The sequence below is a fragment of the Cyprinus carpio genome, chromosome B11 (genome assembly GCF_018340385.1).
Source record: "Cyprinus carpio isolate SPL01 chromosome B11, ASM1834038v1, whole genome shotgun sequence".
Taxonomy (NCBI): domain Eukaryota; kingdom Metazoa; phylum Chordata; class Actinopteri; order Cypriniformes; family Cyprinidae; genus Cyprinus; species Cyprinus carpio.
The window spans coordinates 3096937-3114699 of NC_056607.1; the positions used below are offsets into that span (position 1 = coordinate 3096937).

General features: G+C 35.7%; 2 protein-coding genes across 3 annotated transcripts; one reads left to right on the forward strand and one right to left on the reverse strand.

Annotated features, from left to right (window-relative positions):
• Positions 1 to 112: 112 nt before the first annotated feature.
• Positions 113 to 7222, reverse strand: si:ch73-267c23.10 (serine incorporator 1). 2 transcript variants are annotated; one of them, XM_042733598.1, is made up of 11 exons: positions 6886 to 7222; positions 5701 to 5862; positions 5313 to 5506; positions 5077 to 5156; positions 3531 to 3668; positions 2944 to 3113; positions 2649 to 2739; positions 2242 to 2443; positions 1146 to 1373; positions 835 to 1006; positions 113 to 197 (listed from the first exon to the last, which is right to left on the reverse strand). In XM_042733598.1, exons 1-10 carry the CDS (start codon positions 6916 to 6918, stop codon positions 868 to 870), a joined length of 1437 nt encoding a protein of 478 aa, XP_042589532.1. In that variant the 5' UTR covers positions 6919 to 7222; the 3' UTR covers positions 113 to 197; positions 835 to 867. The 2 variants fall into 2 exon arrangements, with proteins under 2 accessions (XP_042589532.1, XP_018952704.1); XM_019097159.2 differs by lacking the exon at positions 113 to 197 and having other exon boundaries at positions 519 to 1006.
• Positions 7223 to 9781: 2559 nt separating this feature from the next.
• LOC109082270 (SOSS complex subunit B1-A-like) lies at positions 9782 to 13376 on the forward strand. Its single transcript, XM_042733599.1, has 7 exons — positions 9782 to 9922; positions 10248 to 10358; positions 11154 to 11293; positions 11497 to 11568; positions 11808 to 11883; positions 11985 to 12033; positions 13044 to 13376. The coding sequence occupies exons 2-7, from the start codon at positions 10281 to 10283 to the stop codon at positions 13217 to 13219; spliced, it is 591 nt and encodes a 196-aa protein (XP_042589533.1). The 5' UTR covers positions 9782 to 9922; positions 10248 to 10280; the 3' UTR covers positions 13220 to 13376.
• The last annotated feature ends 4387 nt before the right edge of the window (positions 13377 to 17763 follow it).

Consider the following 17763-nt stretch of genomic DNA (forward strand, 5'->3'; position numbering starts at 1 on the left):
AGTCGAGTTCTTGTCATGCAGCCTCATCATCAACATAAACTCACAAGTCTGAATTGAGGATAAATATTATTCAAAGAAATTGCAACAGACATTGCATTGCATCCTTCTGCTTGAAAATCAGGGAACGTCATACCAGCATTCAGTGAGAAGGACGAGTTGTAGTCTGTACAGCAGGTTGAAACATGACGGTAGAGCTGCTGTGATGGTATAAAATCAATGACAAATACATGCAATTATAATAGTGTTCATGATCATTTATTTTCATTTTAAGTGATCTCCAAATAAAAATAAAAAGTTAAATATAATAATGTTAATTCATTCATTGTACATATAGTACAAGAATTTTCCTGGTTGTACAAAAATACAACATATTTGATAATTAACCAAAATATATTTGCATCCTTGATCAGAAGTAATGTTTTGTTTTTTGTCTTTTTTTTGTCACTGTACTTCTGATTTTATGACGAAAATAGAGCATTTTTTTATACAAAACACAGTAAAGATACAAAAAATTTAAAGATCGGTACATTTTGCCTGACCAACAGAGATAAAACACTTTTTCAGCATAAATCAAAAGTACAAACACACCATAATAAAAAAAGGTTTATCTAAAGCAGTAAGCAGACATGGAGGAAATATAATATACATTGTCATTCCAGCTGATGGCACAGAGAACATCCAAACACATGCTGAGGTTATTAGGCAAAATGGTCCAAAAATAAAATCCATAAAGACATTAAAACTCCAATAAATAGGAACAGAAACCAAACAGTATTTTTATAATAGCATCAAGGCTCTGAAAAAAGTCTGAAAAAAGCAACGAAATAGAAGAACCTTTATTTTTAAAGGTTTTCTGCAGAAATGCATCTAGGTGAAGTCTCTGTTGGTGAGGATCATAGGAGCGACCAGACTCCAGCTGTATAATGAGAGACAGACCCAGCTGGAGGAGATTTTCACCCACACTGCCGGCCACTTGCTCGTCATGGCACTGTAGTCTGCATCAGGACTGGTTTGACAATAAAAATTAATGTTATCATTTTGCATATAATAATACACAGTGCCTGCTGTAGCGTGTTTCTATTTTTCTATTCAAATGTTAAAAAATTCTACTTCATACTTTAGTGATCACTGGGAGATGCACACACCTGTACCAGTTGGTGAGAGTCATCATGATGTAAAGAGATGCCAGGAACAGCATGAAGTGAAAGAAAGCGTAGCTGTACTGAACAGTGTCTCTTTCGTTGTCCTCCACAATTGGTGTTTTGACCTCTTCTGCTATCTCAAGACTTACTGTGCAGCTTTCATCCACGACTGTGGTATCTTTAGCTGCTAAGGTTAGTTTATTAACTTGACTGGTATTGGAAGAGCGTATACTGTGAGGAAAAAAAAATGAAGCTCTTTATGGCATAAGCATTAGAACTTCAGTATGTCCCATCTGGATACTTGTGTTCAATATAATGTCTTCAAGAATGTTTATTAATCTATTAAAACTACCAGTCAAAAGCTTGGACACATTCCCATGTATGCTTTACAAATTGGTAATTTGGTCCAACTTATCCATTAAAAAAGGTATATGGTAAAGGTAAATAAGTAAATAATGTACATTTAATCAAATATGTCCAGAGTTTTTACTGGCGGTTTTAAATAGTAGTGGGTCCTTTGCACTTTTTTTTTTTTTTCAAATAATCCACAATTTACTCCAGAAAACTGTTGAAATTAAAACATTTTCTGGCAGCCACATGTCTGTTTTTATTGTGTAGCTGAATGAATGAATGAATCAATGAATGAATGACTGAAACCAAACATTATTGGCACCCTCTGGAAGTAGTTTCCAATAATTTGATTTGAAGCATATATATATATATATATATATATCTGATATATATATATATATATATATATACACACTGATATATATATATATATATATATATACATATATATTTTTTTTTATATACATATATATACACTTTTCCTGTTTTGTGTCACTGTTTTAACCACAACAAGAACAGACAAAAGAAAGAGGCACAAGATCATAGCCAAGCATGGACAATCTCAAGGCTACAAGCACATCTCCAAAGACCTTGATGCTGCTGTTTCCACCATACATAATGTTATCATGAAGTTTGAGGCCCGTCGCGCAGTAGCTAACCTCACTGTCAGCGGCCATAAGAGAAAATGTGAAATTGCAAGAGTGCCAGACAACAACTGTATATATCACAGTAAAACACTATACTGTACCTTGAATACAAAATGCAGAGAACAAAAATGGCCAATCCGACGATGCTTTGAGCGTCCCACCACTGCAAATACGGGGCAGATGGCACAGTTTCCTCTGTGTCCACAATGATGATGGCCGTCTGGTTCTCGATCTCCAGTGGCGCGACTGTGGAGGACGTGATCTGCTGGAAGATGCTGATCAGTCTCGGGTTGCATGTGCGGTCTGGAGATGAGGGATGGACACAAACAAAACAACAGATCTGGAAATTAAGCAAATGTATCAATTAAGAATTTCTGAAACAAGTTTTTCCGAGCTTATTGGAAGCCGCAAGGTCAAACATTCTGAATTTCAACTAAGTCACATGGTCTAATTTAGCTAAGAAAGAAGACAAGATTAAATGAATAAAAACCTTTGTGAAGCTGCTAACCTGGCTCATTGGTCATGGCTGACCAGGTGAGGTACATGGTGTACAAAGTCATAATGGATGACTGAAGAAGTCCAGATCTGGGCTGGTATTCCTAGAATTATACACAGTCTCATTTCACTGGACTACAAATCACAAAAGGACCATAACTGATTAACTAACACTACCAATGAAATACAGATGAAAACTGTGTGGCTTATACTGTATGGCAGGTACAGACTAGCAAATGTCTTAGATAAAATGCTTGATCCCTTGGCTTTGTAAAAAAAAAAAAAAAAAAAAATGTAACTGTAAATACCTGAATTCTGGGCAGTACAGACAGAGCAGAAGCTATGACACATAATAACATGTTGAAGCAGATGAAGAACTTGTTAAGCATGCATCCTTCTGGCTGAGCGTAGATGTTATAGCAGAGAACTGCAGCCGTGAAGGACAGAATATAGTTCACTCCTGTTACCGACAGCAAGGCTAGAAAGAAGGAGCATTAAATTACTCAACACATATTATAACTAGTGCTGTCAATCACGATTAATCGCATCCAAAATAAAAGTTTTTGTTCACATATAGTATGTGTGTGTGTACTGTGCATATTTACTAGGTAGATAAAATACACACCAATGCATGTATATATTTAAGAAAAATGTTATGTTTATATATTAAACATATTTATATATAATATAAATTATATGAATTTAAATATATGTAAATATTTTAAAAATATATGCTATACGTGTGTGTATTCATATATACATAATAAATATACACAGTACACACAGATATATTATGTAAATAAAAACTTTTATTTTTGATGTGATTAATCGCGATTAATCGTTTGACAACACCAATTATAACAAACTACTTTACGCACGTAACATGTTTACCTACCTATATACCACCTCTTTCTGTTTTCTTTTTCCATTTTATCAACCCAGGATTCGTTCCACGAGTGGGCAAAGTCAATAAGCAAAACCAGCTGAATCAGAATAAAGCAAAATGCTCCACAGCTTCCCACAACAAACCACACTAAAGAAAAAGACATAAATTAACTTAGATTTCTTGCAAGCAAAAATTGAGCTGGGCATAAAGAATGAAGAACATACCAAAAACTTGCAAAAATCAGTTGGTTTTTCCTTTACCCACTGAACTGAACTAAACGACAAAAAACAATGCCCCTAGAGCTGATGCACAAGCAATGCTTAAAAAGTTATTACATTATAAATAATAAACAGAATAAAAATAAAAATCCTCTGCAAGTACAAACTGCTCAGAAATAGTTAAGTAAAAATAGTTTGAATGGTTCTTAGTTGCTTACTGCTGCGGTGTGTAATTTGTGAAGAACTGACCCATCGCTGAGCCTCGCACTAACCTCATTAAGACGCTTATCACAGTGAAAAGAGTAAAGTGAACAGATCTGGTCCAAAAACATTCATAACACTCACTATACTCTGAACTCTTTAGTTACCATAATATACTACTACCTACTAGTTATCTGCACACCTCGTCATAACCTAAATCAATATTTGAATGTTTTGTAGCAATAATTTATCTTAGAACAATTTATGTCTTTACTGTTGCTATTCATGTGTATTTAGTAATGAGGGCTGACATATATTTTAATTGACAGCATGCAATGATTTAAACACACAGGACTTTCATATTCTTACACTAGAAAAGTCAACAAAATGACAGTATTATGGGATGGCAAGGGTTGTGCTATGATAGTTACACTTTTGAAAGGATAGTTCACCCAAAATGAAAAATGTGTCTTCATTTTCTCACCTAGTATAACTGACTTATGTTCATCTTCAGAACTCAGTGTAGTCCATCCACTGAAAATCCATGCAACCAAAATTTATCATTCTTACAAAAGTATGAAAAGACATAGTAAAAGAAAGTATTATTTTGTCTGAGGATACTTCGTTTTTTTTTATGAAGGTAGTTATTTTTTTGATATTATTAAATGATTATTAACACACATATGGTAAATGCATCATATAAAGCGACTGTTTCTCTTAAGAAGCCTTGGATTAAACCACTCAAATATTAATTTTGCAATGTTTTCTATTAACTTTCTAAAGTTTATTTTAAAAAAATGAACAAAATACACTACTGCTTCAAGCTGAGACTTAGCAAAGGGTCAGCTGCAAAATAAGCAATTTCCGCAAACACTTTAACCTTATTATTAACAGGTAGTCTCATAATTGGCAAAGATTCGCCTGAAAAAAATATTCTTTGCAGAGCATAAGACTATCACAGAAACAAGAGTGACTTCTAATATAGTATCTCCTACTGCAGTGATATCTAATATAATTTAATGACAGATATCAACTTCATGACATTTATATCAAAAACAATAACAAAAACATTAAATATAGCTTTGCATAATTGCCAACCAATCAGATCAGATTTATAAAATGAATTCAATTCTTACTTCGGGTAAAAGGCCCCTCTGGAATATAGAAGGCACCAACAGTGACAGCAACCATGGCTGCAATCTTGAAAATCCAGAACCTAATGAAATATAGAGATGTCTCACTGTGGTTTAGCAAGAAACAGATCATATGTATTGTAAATCAAATCAACAAGAAGAATTTCTAGTTTGGAATCAAGTAATCGACAGCTTGATTTTGAGCAGAAAATGGGTCCACATCATCTTAATGGACTAACCTGTTGTGGATAGCAGCTCTGGGATCTCGGCTGTTCTTCACATTGATCGTAAGCAGGGAGAACGCCAGAAAGAACAAACTCATGCCACAGCAAACCCGGTACACAGCCTTATAGCCGAGAAAAATCTCACACTGAACATTAGCCTCAATTCCTGGTATACTGGATCCTGCTCCTCCACTGCAGAAGCCAGGGATCTAAGAATGAAGAGATTCAAATCCTTTCAGCATGATGCTAAACAAAAAAAATGAACTACAAACAGTATTTTATCAGAGCATCAGAGACAAAAATCTAATCATTTCAACAATGTAAAAACCCCATTTGGTCTACATTACTTGAGTTATTGGATTATTTCTAACTCTACTTATGCTTCAAAATAATTCATTCTTACTCTATTAAGCTGTTGTTCAACACCAGGTGACAACATGACACAGGCAATGATGGTACCAAGCAAAAGGATGAAGGCATACATGATTCGGGTTACAATAGACTTCTTGATCTGTGGGCAGCATCTGCACCTAAAACATGCTGCATGGTTGCAAAGGCAAGAAACCTTAAGGAAAAAAAGAAGAAGAAAAAAAAAACATTTCAATCTGGAGCGCTTTTATAAAGAAGAATGACTTTAAAAAGACAAATCAAGATGACAGGCTCTTATGCAAAAATACTTTTTGCTGTATTAAAAGCAAAAAGTGCTTCAACCGAGTATTGGTTGAAGGGTGCACACAGGATTCGGCATTGACAGATGTTAATGTTAATCTCCAGCAGCAGCAGGTCTAACAGACAAAGAGACTGTTTATGAAGTAGACACTAAGGTTTAAAGCAGATGATCTGAGCTCAGTCTGTTGTAAACAACTTAATACTGTCACCTTGAGAAGAGATGTTCACAACGCATGCAGCTAAACCACGTGCTTGATGTTATTATGGCCAACACTAGAATACACCAGAAATTAAAAATGATCTCTAATACATGTTTAATAATCTACAGAATATTATTTATATAGCCTACTTGTGTTATATACAGAGTAATAAAATGTAGAAAATGTGTAACTCGAACGCTTAATAATATATTTTGAAGAATAGCCACTGTCAAGGTCGTGCTCGTCTGTCTCTTGTCTGACACACTCACTTCATCCACTGTGTGCAGTGCTGAAATACTACAGAGCAGGATGGAGAACCACCACAATAAGTGTGTAAAATCAAAGTAGGCTATATTATGTAGAATACATGTGTTTAATAAAAATCTCAAGACTTTACCTGTTTAATATTATTCTGTAGATTTCATCTGTTGTTAATATTATTCTCAATTACTCATCTTTATTATATTATTGTATTATATTATAAACCTTTTTGATATACCCTGTACACGTAATTGACGTGACGTAACTGAACTGCCCCGCTGCTGACTGTCAGAGGAAACAATATAATCCAGTTAAGCGGGAGCGTAAGTAACAGGTGATTTTCTTGACCTGTCCTGCTTTCATTACACATGAATCAAATTTCTTTAATTTGAAAAGTTTCATTATATTACACTCTGAACAAAATGTGAATTTATACATAAAAATGCAAACCGACTCACCCAACTAGCCAGGGTCCCCGACACAGCACCCATACCTTCAGCAAGAGAAAATACCTCTAATCTCCTGTTAGTGTTAATAACGAGTCGATTAAGAATAAGACGCAAAAAAATAAATAAAAACAAGAGTGATCCCTTAGAAATTAACACAGCATGCTGAAAAATATCATGCTGGCCTTAATGCAGGTGTCAGTTCCGATCCGCCCGTATTTGAGTTCTGCAATGACAGGTGAGACCCATCACGTGACCAAACATCGCTCATATTAATGAGGCTCCGTGACGTTTACCCAACAGACCTTTTTGATTGGCTGGAAGAGAGACGCCCCTGAAAAGCTAGCCAATTAGAAGAACCCTAAAAAGCTTAGCTCATGAATATTAACTACTCTCTGTCTGAACGCTCCAGGAAGATTGTCAATGACCTCGTTAATATTCTAGCAAAAATGGAATCATATTTAAAATATGTTAATTACAATCTTTTTCACAACTGTCACAGTAATACCAAATTATGCAGCTGCGAGTAGCTAATACATAAAACAAATTTTTCACGACATTTAAGTAATGCACTGAGATTTCAGTCACCACTGAAAACACCAGGAGTTATAGAAAGAAAACAATTCCGTGAAGAAAAGGTGCATAATATTTTAGGATAATGTAAATAAACGGTATGATTATTTAATAAATGTATATCCGTTTCACTGCTACAAGGATGTGTACTCAAACATTACACAAAGAACTACCAATTCATTTTTATTAACAATAAAGTGACAGCATAATGAAGAACTGACATTATCAATGTCTAACATCAAACATGATGAAAAAATGTCTGAAAACATTCATTAGTTCACTATACATCATTTATGTATCTCATTTTTAATAAGTTACATGTGCAGATGGTAAAGTATAGTGCAATGAAAGCAAGAAAAATGAACAAATAAAAAGATCTTACGGTATAACAGGCTATTAAAAGTCAAATCTTTACTATTATAGTACAATATACAGTGTTAAATTACAAAAGGTATAATGTCTTAAGTATATTCTCATTTCTCATCACCTTTATCTTCTGAGCTGTGATCTTCAAGCTTCAGTTTTACTTGGGGAAGCATCCCAGTGATTTAGCAGGAGCCATCAACATATTAGCCTGATTTTTGTGTGTGATATGGATCTACAGACAGACAGAGATCAATTTTAGGTTAATAAGGAAATGCATATAGCTAAAGGAAAAATCACTTCACAGAATGCAGCTTGAAATACACTTTATCCCGTATATTTCATTCAGCAATAATAAAATCTGGAGTATGAATGTCTATGATGGAGCGCGTAGCTGTGGTTTAGAGCAGTGGTTTTCAAACCCTGGGTCATGACCCTCTGGTGGGTTGCGAGACTTAAAAAATGGGTCGCCACAGAGTGATTTGAAGTTTAAGACTCAGGGAAGAAGGAAGCAGGAAACAGCTAATATCTTTAATAACAAAATAAACAAATAAACAAATGAAAGTAAGAGGCAGCCACTTCACTATCTGTCTAGCTTCAAAGGTTTCTAATAACAACGTGTTTTACAGGGCTGAACATTGTAGCCAATTACAGATGTACCTGGAGGCCATTCAGAGGGGTTTCAGTTAGTCAGAATCCATGTCTACTCAAAACTCCAGAGTTTTTCTTCAGTCCTCAATTCTGCAAGCTAATCCTCTCATTATAACAAACAAAGTGTAGACACCATGTACTGTAAATAAAATACTATTGTGCTGTGTAGAGAGATTCATTGATTATAACAGAATTTTCTAAGATTGTGATAACCTAAAATTAGTGACTGCTCAGTGATTATTAAAGGGATAGTTCACCCAAAAATGAAAATTCTGTCATTAATTGCTCACCCTCATGTCGTTCCAAACACCTAAGACCTTCATTCATCTTTGGAACACACATTAAGATATTTCTGATTAGGGATGCAATGATACCATTTTTTTCAGAACCGATCCGATACCAAAAATTCTGAGTATCTGCCGATACAGATTCAATCCGATACCAGCTCAGTTTTATACACTTACATTCTGTATACTCCTGCAGCTGAATGAAGTCAGCGGGGCTCATCTCATTTTCTAAATCAGATTCTATGGCCATTTTGTTTATCCTAAATCACTCAACCTGAGAAATAAGGATGGAGAATGAATATATGAATGTGAAATAAGAAATTAAACAACGACCTTTTTGTGGCAAACTGCTTTAATATTTGGTGTGTTAAATAAAAGAAGGTGTTTTGATTACAAATGCATCTTTATTTCCACAAGTGAATTTCTGTTACATGCGCTATAGACACTGTGCTGAAAGTTAAAGTAGAAGCACAGCAGATGAGCAAAACAATGAAACAAATAACGTTATAAATTAACATATTAGTGTTATGTAAAGCAACTGACGAACGCATTAAGCCAAACGTTACAAAATCTAAGATTTCGGACTAAATTAAATAAAACAAGTAGTTTTTCAAATAAATTAATAAAAGCAATTTAAAGTTGACTTTTAATGGTGTGACAGCGTGTGCATTCATATAACAACCATTTCAAAACGCACACTAAACACACTTATTTTAATTAATATTATCTTAAAAAGTAGAAACTCCCTCGGATCAAATGATTGAGGGATTAATGCACGCTTTTAACGAGTTAAATGCAGTCTAGATATCTATCATAATGTGGATTAATACGCATATATAATAAATATTTCACAAGAAGGACCGTACAGCTCAAGTCTCTAAAAATGTATCTATAAAAACTTGAATATTTTTCACATAAATTTTATACATTTTCATTTAACTCTTGCAGATCATTAAACTTTCAAATTATGCATATGTTTTTATACAGTCTATGGTTTGAACTTGTGCAGGTCGTATGCGTGTGCATAACTACGTCATGACGCACGGAAAACATTGCGTCATGACGTTTTAGGGGGAAAAAACATCAACAACTGTAAGCGGTAGTTGAATGCTTACGTTAACTGTGAAGATTGACAACTGTCAGAACATTTGGCGTCTTAAACAAGATTACGAGCAGTGAGTCTGTTCAAGATTAATCACACAACGTGTTGCAGATGACGAGAAATAGTAGACTACTATTAAAACAGAAAAGGCAGCCATAGCTCAGCGCTAACCAGTAACGTTAGGTGTTTTCATTAGTTACCTGCTTTGAAAATGTGTAGTATTGTTGATCTGCTGTCAGTGATGCACGTGCATGTGTGGTCACAGCGAAATTAATGTTTGTTTGACAAAAAAAAAAAAAAAAAAGATTTGCATACATGCATCTTTAATTAGTATCGTCTTGCATGTTGAAATATTGAGTGTAAATGCATCAGATGTGGACTGACATGTTGTGTATCAGTTTTTGCAGGATTTGGGCAGAAGCAGACTGATCATGAGCACAGAGACTCATGTGAAGGACATTAAAGCTGGACTCAAGAATCTCAATGTCATCTTCATCGTGCTGGAAACAGGTGTCCTAACAACACATTACCAACATGAAGTGGAAGAACAAAACAATGCACATATGGAATAAAAATAATGATAATTTAACTGCATTAACATTGGATTATTTAGCACATGCTTTTTATTTAAAGTGACCGTCGACGGACATATCAGGAAAGCCAAAAGCATTTTATCATACAGGAACCAACAATAGCAACCCCACAATACTGAATTTTGAGAATAACTGGAGTGCATCTAATAATGGCTTAATGCATTATAGTAGCTCATTCCCTTAATAACAAGTTCTGTGATGGTACTACAGTACAACATTAAACACTGTAAAACTTTTTTTGTATTTTAATATATGCCCTAGTGTTGTATTATTTCCATATTCATCATGCACCCATGGTAATCCTTAGAATTTTTGTACTTTTTGTTATTGGCTCCATTTGTCATTGACATTTAGTTACTTTTTAACATATATTTTTGTATATTAATTAATGTAGTATAAATAAAAAATCCATGTAATTTAACTGCGGACATGGTTGCCTGAACTTTACCGCTTAAACTAAACAAGACTGAACTTAATTTACAGTAATCATATATTTTATTAACTGAAATAGTGTTAATATACCACATTACTATTTTTAACCTATTATAATATTATGACAACCACCATTATACAGGTGATGAAAACATGACTCTAAAATAATGCAATAAACATTTACTGTATTTAGCTATAAATTCAGTAACAGTCGAATCTCAACAGTAGTCATCTGGACTCTGAATCAAGATCTGAATCTTCTCTCAAACTCTCTCATTCGGACGAGTGACGAAGACCAAAGACGGTCATGAGGTGCGCACATGTAAAGTGGCTGACAAGACGGGCAGCATCAGTATATCGGTTTGGGATGAAGTGGGTGGCCTCATCCAGACTGGTGACATCATCAAACTTACTAAAGGGTGAGACTGTGATTGATCAGTGATGCACATTGAACGTCCATTTGAACATACGCTGACTGTGCTCAAAAGACACATTCATTCTGCTATAATATAAACAATCGATTATAGTGAACAGTTTTATCATTTTATAGTAAATATCGCTAAAAGTGTTGATATACAGCAGTCTACAGAACTATTTACAGTACATTTGTATTTTGCCGCAGTTATGCCTCCGTTTTTAAAGGCTGTCTGACGCTGTACACTGGAAGGGTAGGTGAACTACAGAAGATTGGAGAGTGAGTTGATTATTGATTATATTATTATTATTAAGAAGTTATTATTTAATCATTTTTTATTTTTTTGTAAATGTCAGTATAGTTATCACGGCAGTATATTTATTTCAATATGGATTGTTTTGCATTAAAAAACGTATAATATCAGTAATTACAAATACAGACAAATATATATATTAAACTGCATCTTGCCCAAAATATTTTATTTTGAGTGAATTAATGTTTTGTATCCAATTTGTTAGATTCTGCATGGTGTATTCAGAGGTGCCAAACTTTAGTGAGCCAAATCCAGAATATTTGGCCCAGATGAATAAAACGGTATGTCTAGATGGATTTCTGTCTTCATAATTAATCAGTTCATTATTAAAAACTTTTAACTGTTGGTCATGATAATTCACTTTGTTCTTGTTGCCTGTCAGGGACTGAATGACCAGAGCAACATGAACAGCAGCACTGCTGCCCCTGCAGGTATCATTTTAATGTGCAACCTGTGCTTTTTGCAGTGAACCACTAGTCCAGTGTTTCCCAACCTTTTTGATATGTAAAAAAAATCCCACGGCACACAACTAAAGCATTAAAAAAAAAAAAAGACAGAAAGGGTAACATTTTCTTTTTTTTTTAAATAATTAAACATTGCATCATCAGTTTGGCTTTATATATGATCAGACACTTGCACTTACTTTATGAAAATCATACTCATATGGCATTAACAAGGTTTTTGACAACTGAATGACAGAGATCTGTGTTTTGTCCATTATTAGAACGGCTGCGTCTGAAGCAGTTAATTATTCGCATTACATTTTCATCAGTTTGCAGGTTATAAAGTTTACTGTAGCTATAGGAGTGCTCAGTTTCTCTCGTTGTTTAATACATTTGGCCAAAATCTCACAATATAAATAACAAACCGCTATGCACAGGATATTTAAAATGTAGATAAGTGTATTGGCTACAACTAGACAGCGAGTGCTAAGACTCTTCTCTGCTCTTTAAACACACAAAAACATTAGCCTTTATAGACAGTGTTTCTTGAGTAAAGGAACTTACGTTGAACTTTATTCAAACATCAGTTGTTTATTTACCCTTGCATTATGAAGAAGTAGACTTCTGTCGATGCACTTCCTTCTGAATAGAGGCAGGGAGGAGTTATGAGGTTTGACTGACAATTTGAGGATCCAATGGCGTTACGATGTTTAGTCACAACCTCTTTTGAGTGCTTTTCATTTGTTAAATATTTGTAAAACCCACAAACAGACATAACGATGACCAACAGCACTGATTTAAAATAATAATAATAATAACGAAATATAATAGAGATATGGAAGTTTTTGATAATTTTGCACAGTGGTTGGGAAACACTGCACTAGCCAATATTTTGTAAGAATTATATATCCTTTGGAGTTCTTAGTTATTTGATAAAACTATTTATGTAATGTATTCCTTCAATATACTGGTCCACAGACATTTTTTATTCTTTGAAGGTAATGACACTCCCAACGGAAATGGGGTGAATTCTCAAGGCTCTGGCAACTCTACTAATGCACAGCCGGGTGGACGAGCAAGTAGTGGAAATGGAAACAGGTCGACACCAAGTCCGGGTGTGGGAGGAAGTTCTGTAACCAATGGCAAGGAGACACGGCGAACGATCAAAAGATGATTTTGTTCAGTAATGAATTAGCATACTGTACAGTAATAATTTTAAAATGGTCGTCCTGTTTTTTTATTATTATTATTATTTGCGTATTTGTCACACTTGAATGATTTAGATCAAGCTAATTTTAATATTACACAAAGATAACCCGAGTAAATACAAAATGCAGTTTTTAAATAATGATTTCATTTATTAAGGGAAAAAAGCTGTCCAAACCTGCCTGACGGTATGTGAAAAAGTAATTGCCCCCTAAAACTAATAACTGGTTGTGCCACCCTTTGCAGTAACAACTGCAATCAAGCATTTGCAATAACTGGCAATGAGTCTTTCACATCACTGTGGAGGAATTTTGGCACACCTTTCTTTGCAGAATTCTTTTAATTCAGGCACATTGGAGGGTTTTCGAGCATGGATGGACTGTTTAAGGTCATGCCACAGCATCTCAATCGGATTTAAGTCCGGACTTTGACTTGGCCGCTCCAAAACCTCAAAGGGTTACTCCACCCCAAAATGAAAATTTTGTCATTAAACACTTACCTCCACGTTGTTCCAAACCCGTAAAAGCTTTGTCTTCGGAAGACAATTTTAAGATATTTTGGATGAACACCGGGAGGCTTGACACTGTCCCATAGACTGCCAAGTTTTTTGCCAGTCTCTCTCTTTGTGTTTGGAAGTGTATTTTAGGATGTTTTGTTTTTTGACAGGGAGGCTTGTCCCCCTTAATTGAGGCATTGGTGTTAATCATGAAACACTGACTTAATTGAGGCAATGAGGCCTGCGGTTCTTTAGATGTTGTTCTGGGTTCTGACCTCCTGGATGAGTTGTTGTGCTCTTGGCGGTTCTTTGAGTTGTATTGGTTCTGACCTCCTGGATGAGTTGTTTTGTCTTTGAGTAATTTTTGTAGCCCGTCACTCCTGGGAAGGTTCACCACTGTTCCAAGTTTACTCCATTTGTGGATAATAGCTCTGACTGTGGTTTTCTGGAGTCCCAAAGCCTTAGAAATGGCTTTATACCTCTTTCTAGACTGATATATGTCAACTATTTTGTTTCTCATCTGTTCTTGATTTTCTTTAGATCGTGGCATGATGTGTTGCTCTTTAAGCATGCTTCACTTTGTCAGACAGTTTCTATTTAAGTGATTTCTTAATTCAACAGGTCTGGCAGTAATCAGGCCTGGGTTTAGCTAGTGACATTTAACTCAGCTTTATAAAATAATGTGGTTAGTCAAGGTTCTTTCATGATTTAACAGGAGGGGCAATTAATTTTTCACGTAGTGCCAGGTAGGTTTGGACAGCTTTTTTCCCTTAATAAATGAAAAATCATTTAAAAAAATGCATTTTGTATTTACTTGCATTATCTTTGTGTAATATTAAACTTTTTTTGATGATCTGAAACTTTTAAGTGTGACAAATATGCAAACAAAAAAAAAAAAAAACAGGATTCTTTGGCACTGTTCGAAAACATTCCCCAAGATCCCCAGAAGTTTTGAACTTAGAATACTGCATGGCTGTAAGTTAGTCATTATGGGGTAAGGCTGACAAATTTTCTTAAAAATTAGATAAGGATCCTGTGATGAGTTTGGGAAACAACTACAGTTAAACAGCTGACCATTTCCAAGCCAGAAATGGAAAACATATTGATCAATGATTTGCAATTTGCTAAGAGAGCTTCTTGGATTCCTAAACAAAATCTGATGTTTCAATGACTCTCCCCGTTCATAAACAGTTTTCATTTGTAACTGTTGTCCCTTCACAGAGGGTTGTTGAAACCAGAAAAGCTTTCGAGAACCATTTAGTACCCCCCTTAATATATGGACATTAAAACTGTAATGCTGTCAACTAATTTTTTGTTCTCATCTGTCTTGAATTTCTGCTAGATCCGTTGGGGCATGAAGTGTTGTGCTCTTTAAGCCTGCTTACTTTGTCATTGGACCAGTGAGTTTCTATCTTAAGTGATTTCTTAATTCACAGGTCTGGCAGATACTGCAGGCCTGGGTTTAGCTACTGTTTAGACATTTACACTCCAGCTTTACCAAATAATGTGGTTAATCAAGGTTTCTTCATGATTAAACAGGTAGATTAATTAATTTTTCACGTAGTGCCAGGTAGGTTTGGACAGCTTTTTTCCCTTAATAAATGAAATAATCATTTAAAAACTGCATTTTGTATTTACTTGCATTATCTTTGTGTAATATTAAACTTTTTTTGATGATCTGAAACTCTTAAGTGCGACAAATATGAAAAAAAAAAAAAAAAAACAGGATTCTTTTTGGCACTGTTTCGAAAACATTCCCCAAGATCCCCAGAAGTTTTGAACTTAGAATACTGCATGGCTGTAAGTTAGTCATTATGGGGTAAGGCTGACAAATTTTCTTAAAAATTAGATAAGGATCCTGTGATGAGTTTGGGAAACAACTACAGTTAAACAGCTGAACATTTTCCAAGCCAGAAATGGAAAACTATATGATCAATGATTGCAATTTGATATGAGAGCTTCTTGGATTCCTAAAAAATCTGATGTTTCACATGAGACCCACTCCAAGTTCATAAACAGTTTACATTGTAATTGTTGTCCTTCGCAGAGGGTTTTTGAAACAGAAAACCCAAATAAAAAGACGCTGTAAGAAAATTTATTACTAAACACTGAAAAAATGCGACCATTAAAACTTTTTTTTTTTATTAGCAGATTTTTTTTTTGCTATATTTTGCCAGAAATTTCTGATATAAATAAAAAAGGAATGGGGAAAAAAAACTTGAAAGTGTGTTTCAACTCTTTTTTTACCTTGTTTTTTTTATGCTTTGCCGATAGAACATTGACAAGATGAGATGAAATAGCGTCTAAAGCACTGATTGTTCAAAAGTAACTCTCCCAACAGTGACACCATGTTAAAGGTTGGGAGGCCATTTTACACTGCCTCAGTTACACTAGGGGAAGTCGTGTTTAGAGAGTTTGACTCCTAACCCTAAGGTACCACAACTGAGGAGCTCTTGAGCAAGGCACCAAACCCCCAACTGCTCTCCGGGCGCCGCAGCATAAATGGCTGCCCAGGTGTGTGTTCACGGTGTGTGTGTGCACTTTGGATGGGTTAAATGCAGAGCACGAATTCTGAGTATGGGTCACCATACTTGGCTGTATGTCACATCACTATGACTGGCTGATTATCTTAGTGTGATAATGCTCATCTTTCCTATTCATAATAGGTCAGCAAACTGGCCACAATGGGTCAAAGTGGAGGAATGTAGGGACTAATTGTGTGGAGCCAACCAATGTCTGTAACTCAGCAACTGTAATATCAGCAATTACGTAATACTTCCAGGAATGAAGAATTAAACTTAACAAGAACAGGATTAGGCACCATGATCTACTGTATACTGTATAAAGTGCTGTCGAAGCATTTTGAAAGACGCATTTTCCAGACACTGCACGTCAGTTCACGTGGTATTTCACAGTTTAAAGGTAAATGTGACCGTTCCTTAAGGCACATGGGATTTGATGTGCCTTTAACGTGCAAACTGTATAATTTGTATTCCAATATAAATTTCTCCACATTTCATAAGTCTTCCACACTTTAGTGGCTTTAACCACAAAACTTTTGAATACTAGCCAAGAACTACTAGCCACTGAATCATGTTTGTGCACCTGCAAATCTTATGACTGTGGAGTGACAAGCATCAACACAGCAAGCATCAACACTGGGGGGGGGGGGGTTCAGACCAAGATGATTCTAGCCTTCTAACCCCCTTCAGGAACTTGACTATTAAATCAACTAGAATATAGTAGCCTGTAATAGTTGCCACGTATACCTTGAGCGTGGCCCCACATCTAGCAACACTGGCTCCAGTGCAGGTCCACTAAAAGGATCAGTCCTCCCTGATTCATCTGACAACCTGAGGGAGCAGAGCTGCCAAGGAAAGACATAAAGGTGTGAATTTGGCCACTTGTGGGCTAGCATGTTCTTCTCCCTGGAAAAGAACACTGGGTGGTGAAAGTTCTCTTCTGAAAACATCAGCTTGCCTGAAGATGCTCCAAATCATCTGAACCATCTGGGGGTGTAGTCTGGCCCCTGGTTCAGTTTACCTAGCATGTGCACTGCCCTCAGAGAGCAGAGGTTGTGCTATGCCCACAGTAGGAGGTGCTTTCTAATGCTGAGATCACACTGCACGATTTTAGCCCTGATTTTCATTCACCAACAGGTTTTGCGAAATCGCTGACAAATGGCAAATCGGTGCTCGTTCACACGAGTGACAATCACGCAGTGTGAATTATCAAAGACGCGATCTGAGAGAATCACAGACACGTCGTGACGCCCGTAAAATATTTGCGTGGCTAAATATCTGGACCTGTCTGTGAAAATCCTGCTGTGTGAAATGAGTTCTGACCGAGCGGCAACCTCCCGCACTCTCTCGTGAAGCCAACAAGGAAGTGACTAAAACTGCAATTCATCAACTGGCCGCTTAAAGCTGGCTACAAAAGGGAGTCAGTCTCATAGACTTCCCAGACTTCCCATGTTAAAATGCCCAACTTTACAGCAGAAAAAAACATGTTTACAG